The sequence below is a fragment of the Cannabis sativa genome, chromosome 2, assembly GCF_029168945.1.
Source record: "Cannabis sativa cultivar Pink pepper isolate KNU-18-1 chromosome 2, ASM2916894v1, whole genome shotgun sequence".
NCBI lineage: Eukaryota > Viridiplantae > Streptophyta > Magnoliopsida > Rosales > Cannabaceae > Cannabis > Cannabis sativa.
In genome coordinates this window covers 56540442-56547286 of record NC_083602.1, presented here as the reverse complement: position 1 = coordinate 56547286, position 6845 = coordinate 56540442, and the positions used below count along the sequence as shown (strand labels likewise).

The 6845-nt window shown below is 28.5% G+C and overlaps 1 protein-coding gene across 3 annotated transcripts; it reads right to left on the bottom strand.

The window, feature by feature from the left end:
• Positions 1–2529: 2529 nt before the first annotated feature.
• Positions 2530–4693, bottom strand: LOC115721425 (PHD finger-like domain-containing protein 5A). 3 transcript variants are annotated; one of them, XR_009686308.1, is made up of 3 exons: positions 4508–4693; positions 2856–4172; positions 2530–2717 (listed from the first exon to the last, which is right to left on the bottom strand). XR_009686308.1 is itself a non-coding variant. In XM_061110660.1 (2 exons), the coding sequence occupies exon 2, from the start codon at positions 4164–4166 to the stop codon at positions 3834–3836; it is 333 nt and encodes a 110-aa protein (XP_060966643.1). In that variant the 5' UTR covers positions 4167–4172; positions 4508–4667; the 3' UTR covers positions 3540–3833. The 3 variants fall into 3 exon arrangements, 2 of the variants coding, with proteins under 2 accessions (XP_060966643.1, XP_030506578.1); XM_061110660.1 differs by lacking the exon at positions 2530–2717 and having other exon boundaries at positions 3540–4172; positions 4508–4667; XM_030650718.2 differs by lacking the exon at positions 2530–2717 and having other exon boundaries at positions 3540–4172; positions 4512–4667.
• Between the last annotated feature and the right edge of the window lie 2152 nt (positions 4694–6845).

The following is a 6845-nucleotide window of genomic DNA, read 5'->3' as shown; positions in this document are numbered from 1 at the left end:
TTATGTTAGTTAATAAATGTTACTTTTCAATTAAGCAGTATATTTTTTTTTTAACAAATTAAACAAGCTATTTTATTATAACTAGTTAAACTTATATTTAGACTAAGAATGTTCATCCAATCTAATCTGTACTATTTTGCTTATAGTACATCCGATCTGCACTAAATGCAGATTTCATTTTTTTGGATCCAATCCAATTCAGTAATTCACACAATAGCTCAAATCCAATCTGCAAAAGTACGGATTGGATTGGCTACTTTTTAATATTAAATTATTTAATATTTATTAAAAAATATTTTTTTTTTCACATAACTAGCAACAAAATAAAACAAATTATTGTTATTTTATGTCTCCAACAATACATTAAAATAAATAAAATAACAAATAACAAATTCAAAAGAAGAAAATAAAATTGTATGTATAAAAAAATATTTGATTTTATTTTCAGTTGTATGTAGAAAGAAAAATATATACAAGAGTAGAATATACATTTGATTTATTAAGTTTTGCAATATAATTGTATTATATGTATTAGACCTTTAAATTACTATTTTCTTTACATTAAAATGTTATTTGTATATATAATTTTTTATTTTTTTTTTTATAAATATGTGTGTATTAGATTAGATTATTTAATTTTACATGTCAATCAACATCTAATCTCAAGTGCGAATATATCCGCACTTTGCGGATTGAATTGGATTGAATCGTGGAAATTGGATTAAATCAGCTATTTTATGAACACCCCTAATTTAGACTATGTCTATAGAATCGAGAAGTTGGTAGATGGAGAGGAAAGAAATGAGAGAGATGGAAGGATATGACAATTTCTTAGACTATGCTTAGTAGAATGGATGCATAATAGGATGGATGGAGAGCCTAGAAAGTTGAAAAAAATAATGGAAATGATAATTGTATTTGACATTAGGCGTGAAGTTGGAATGATAAGTGAAAATTAATTAGTATAATTACAATATTACCTTTTTTTGAACATAAATATTTATCACTTTTTAAAGGAATACTTATTGTATTTAGCAATTTTTTTTTTTGTTCATTTTCTACAATTCTTTTAAAATTTGAGAGAATAAATTTGCAAATTTTAGAAAGAGAAGATTTTCCAACATTCTTCTCCCCCTCTTTCTTTCCAAACAAGAGAATCAGTCTTTTCTTCCATCACTCTACCTCTCTCCATCCATCCACTTATCTCTCCTACCAAACATGGTGTTATTGTTTGTCAAGATTGATTGAGGACGGGCAGAGATAATTTGATGAACAGTAGATCCTTTTAAAACTCCAATGAGCACTCCCAACAGCTTCTTTATTCCATTCTTTAAAATACATCACCAAAACTCTACTTTTTCTATTTTACCTCAAATTTTTACCTTACATCATACAACAACTTCTTTATTTTTACTCTAACTCATTTAAATATTAATTTTTTTAATACATTTTTATTCAATTTAAAATATTTTCTTTAGCCAATCCTCTGAGAAAGCGAGGGAAACAAAGAGAAAAAGTGAAGAAAATAGAGAGAGGAAAGAGAAGAAGTGTGATAAATTAATAAAATATAGTTTGAAGCATGAACAGTAATCTTCACATGTAGCGACAGTACTGTAGCTATATGTAAAATGAAGATAAAATGACTCATCTGATGGAAGGCTATTTTTACTCATTCTTTATTTTATTTTAAAGATATAAGTGTTTTGAAGCAGCTGATGGGGATGCTCTTAGATATCCACTCTCCAACTTCAATAGTTTTAAGTTTATAAATCTAATATATTATTAAAATATTATTGTAAATTTCTATAAGAAATAATATATTATTCTAAAAACTATATTAATTTCATAAATAAATCCCCAAACAACTTAAGAAAATTATTACTCTCCTCCCCATTCTTTTATTCTACGTCAATTATTAACAAGAGCATTCAACTTCATTCTCATTAAATGTTGTATTATAATTTTATAAGCTAATTAGAATTCACTCGACCACGAACTTTAACATAAACCAAATCATACACCTACTTTCTAAGCCGCTAAAAATTCTCTCAAAACTATTAATATTGTTTAACGTAATAATTATCCTTACCAAATTATTTCCCCCGAATTTTAATATGTATCAAATCTTATCCTTCAAACTTTGACCAAAACGTACCCCTAAATTTTCATCCACATTAGAAGTGAATTTATTGAATCAACGAGAGGCCGCTACGACAATCAGATTCTCAAGCAAACATCCTACTTAGACGAAATAGCTAGAATTCATAAATTATCCCAAAATTTCAATAATTTATTTATGGGTTTTTGTCTAAAAACGTGAAGAAAAGGATGAGTCTACCCACGAGGAGTAATTTCTTCACCACAACTAAAGTTTTAAAGAGAGTATATAAAACAAGTAGTTGAGGTTTAAAAGAATGTATGTATATAAAACAAGTAATTGGTCAATAAACACATTTACTTAAGAATAAACCACCCTGATGAGATGATTGTAAAGAATAAAAATGATTTATAGAAATGAAAATTAAACAATAGATAAAGAAACGGATATACAATTATACAAATATATTTTTAAAATTGCATAAGCTGGATTTGAAGTCAAACTAGATAGGTTGAAGATTTAGAGAAGAAACAACAAGAAGGTTTATGGTAGTTTGGCCATTAATAAACTCTACTTTCATTTAAGAGGAAAAACTTGCGATTCTTGTATTAACAAAGACCTTAACCACTTGAGACTAGCTCAAGTGGCCATAGGTGGGTGTGTGAGTCTTGGAGATCTTGAGTTCGAGTCCTAGATAAAACATGTTGTAATATATAAATAAACGCTTAAATAAAAAAAAAAAAATATTAACAAAGACCTTGCAAAGCTCTTTGGCAACTTTTAAATTGAAAATTGAATCCCACCCTAACCCTATTCATAGGCAGCTAAGCCCCTATTTATACACAAAGGCTCCCATTAGCATAAGCCCAACACTTCAAAAAGGAAAAAAATAAACACTAACATTATTATAATGGGTAAATACCATTTTGAACCCTGTGTTTTGCAAAAATTACAGATTGGACCCTGTATTTTGTTAAATGACAAAATGGACTCTGTATTTTCTAAAATAGTAAAAATAGGACCTGAGTTTAATTTTTGACAACTTTTTTTTTAATACTTTTAATACAAAAAATGTAAACAGTTTTGTCATAGCACTTTTAGATCAGATTATAATTAAACTTTATTTTGACAAAAAATCAATTCAGGGTTCTATTTGTACTATTTTAAAAAATACAGGATCCATTTTGTCATTTAACAAAACACAGGGTCCAATTGGTAACTTTTGTAAAACAGAGTCCAAAATGGTATTTACCCTATTATAATTGACGAAATAAAATATAAGTAAAAACTTTTACTAAATATAAAAGCTTTCGCAACCGCAAACTCCAAACACAACTCTTCGAGCCATGTCTTTTTTTGCTGAATCTCTTCCAGCCATGTTTGGTGACATGATAAACAAGATGATGTAAAGAATAAAATACTTAAAACCAAATAACACAAATGCAGTAAAGGGACTCGAGAGGCCATAAAATGTATATCATGAAATGTTACTATACTGTCTACAAGTACAAAATCAGGACCGTCTACCAAACTTAATAGTAGTAGCAATATAGACACTACAGACTCAGGTCCATCATCTACATTAGTGCTAAACAATCCTAAACTTGACAGTGTCAATGGTACACAATAGTAAGTCAAAATATTAGCCAATGCTTATATAATAAACTTTACATAAAAGAAAATGGCATCAATAGCAGAGTAGACTGATACTCACCAGCATTAATCATCATCATCATCATCTTTTCTTAAAGCCATATTTCTTACGTTCGTAGAACAAATCAGTCTTGGCACTTCCTAAATTAACAATCTTAGGACACCCATCTCTGTCTTTCTCTTGCTGAGTACACTCCTTGCAGTAATAAGCATCGGATATACCAACTCCACCACAGATGACACACCGACCTTGAAAGGATCCATAGTTGCATTCATCACAGACCCGCACGAGAGTGCAGGGTCGCACGTACGAGTCGCATATCACACACTTTCCATCACATTTCTCACATAGTCTTCCAATTGCAATTCCCGGTTGTTTCCGGCACATAATCAGATCGGGATGATGCTTAGCCATGATAATCTGCAGACACAGTGCCCCATCATTTATAATTGTTAGATTCATTAGCCCCCCAAAACGGAAAGGGTTAAATTCAAGGGCAGTTTTAAATGAAAATCAAACTAAAAAAAGTTAGGCATGCATAAATTTAGAGTTGCTGGGAGAATATATAACTGAAATTGAATTGGACTATGTATATGAATATAAATCAACCCAAAAATAATAAAGTTACGAACAAAATTATAAACCAATTAGTAATTTATCAAGAAAGAAAAAAAGAACAACATAAATGATACAAAAGTTGCGAAAGAAAAAACATAAACGCATCAAGAAACAGCAGTACCAATCATTGAAATTACCTACAGGATATGCAGTACACTCGGCGGCGGGTTCGACTGAAGAGACGGGGCGTGGGTGATCGGGTTGGGGAGAGTGAGAATGTAGGAGAAGGTGCGAGTGAGAAATGGTGATGACGGCTGAGTAAGGTGATTTGAGGTTAGGTTTCTAGAAGAGAATAGATGTTGGGTTGGGCCAAAATATGTGGCAGCCCAATTCATTTAATCTCAAGGAAGAGTCCAAGAAATTAAGAAAATTTTCACTTAGTACATATAATCTCACTTTATTACATTAATCTCTTAATAATTACTTTCTTTCATTTTTAACTTATATTTTTATATTATTATTATTTATGTACCGACTTTTATAATATTATTTTGTTTATAACTTAATTGTGTTATAAATCATAATAAATGTAAATTTTTCAAATAAATTAATTAAAATAATAATAATTTTATAATATTTATAAAATATATATAGAAATGTGCTTTTTATTTTATTTTCTTAATTAGTGTAAAAAAAAATGCACACCCTTATAATTTTTTAATTAATATATTATTAGTTTTAAAATATATACATATAGAAATAAATAGAGAAATTTAAATATGAAAAGTTTGTTGTGAGTTACTAATTAATTAATATTCGGTATATTTGATAAAATATCTATATATTACGTTATAATAAGTTTTATAAGTTGTTTTCGTAATAAAGTTTATAGGGATATGATTTTGTCCCGTTATTGTACTTTCACGGATTGTAATCCGTGATGTACAACAGCCGTCAGATGAGAGAGTTATTTGATCTGACGGCTGAGATTGATCTAGGGGTAATTAGGGTTAAAAAGTAGAAACGTACTCTAACACTCATTTAATGTACTCTGAGACCCATCTAATGTACTACGGAATACATTCCGTGAAAGTACATCACGGGACAAAATCGTATCCCAAAGTTTATAATAGTGTATAATTATATAAAGTTCCCAAGAAATTACGTGGGGTACTCACTCTAAGTTGGTCATTTTAATTTTGAGACAAGTTGAGGAATTGGGGATAATTGCTGCGAAAATTCCAAAAACTTTAGAGGTGATGGAGATTAGTCTCCAACCTCAAAAATTAGCGGTAATAGTGCCTAAGGTTACATTTTTTGTAAGTCTGTTGGTCCCTAATTTAATTGATCGGTCAACCCCGAATAAAATGTTACGTGTTAATTTTTTATTGGTCCAAATTATAATTTTAATTAAAAACAATTTAAATAAAATAAAAAACTAAAAAATATATATTTTAAAATCATAAATTTATTTTATTTTATTTTATTTTTCTTTTTTTCTATTTTTTTATATTTTTTTTCTTCTTTGTCTTCCCCGACCTTTACCTCAACCTTCACCCACCCAACAGTAAATCAAAACCACCTCGACTTTCACCCACCCTATCTCAAGATTTGCTAGTTCGAAAGTATCCCAACAGTGATTTCAAGGGCACTAAACAAAACTAGAACCCTTATAATGGCTACTGCCCAAGTTCACTTAAGCTCCACTGTGCACGGTGGTCAACTACCATCATCGACGGTGCATATAGAAATCAACCACGAGATTTGGAAGATCTCTTAGGGCCCGTTTGGTTGGAGGTAATGAAAACAATGGAATAAGAATAGGAATAAGATTAAATTGTTTGGTTAGATTTATGGAATCAATAATTGAATACATATTCTTATGTTTGGTTGACTATATAATGGAAAGGAATAAATTAATTTTAAACAAAAATACCATTATTTTTAAAACATGATTAAGAAATTAAATTAAATATATTCAACTTATATATATTTTTTTTAAAAAAAAAAATTGATATATATTAAAAAAAAAATTGATATATATTTAAAAAAAATTGATATGTATTAAAAAAATTAATATTTATTTAAAAAATTTGATATATATAAATTTATATTTATTGAATTTACTATAAAATATTACTTCTTAAAAAAAAAAAAAACCTGACATATATTTTTAAAAAAAAAAACCTATATAATCACATGAAAATTTTAATTTTAAAAAAACTATATAATTATAATTTTTTAAAAAAAAAACCTGAGATCAAACATTGTCCATACATAAAATATCACTACAAAAAGTATAAGTATTCATGTCCAATACCCATATTTATGCTCAAAACAATTGTTTGCAAAATTATGAGCATAACACATTACACTATATCCAAAAGATTATAATTTGTATACTACTGAATGTCAAAGGCAATATATATTGTCCTGCAAATTATTTTAGATCAAAGTGAATAAACATGATCTTTCTAACTCTTTTCCGAGTTGTGTACTAAAGAGAGCCATCAATCAGAAGTCTCGCCCATTCAT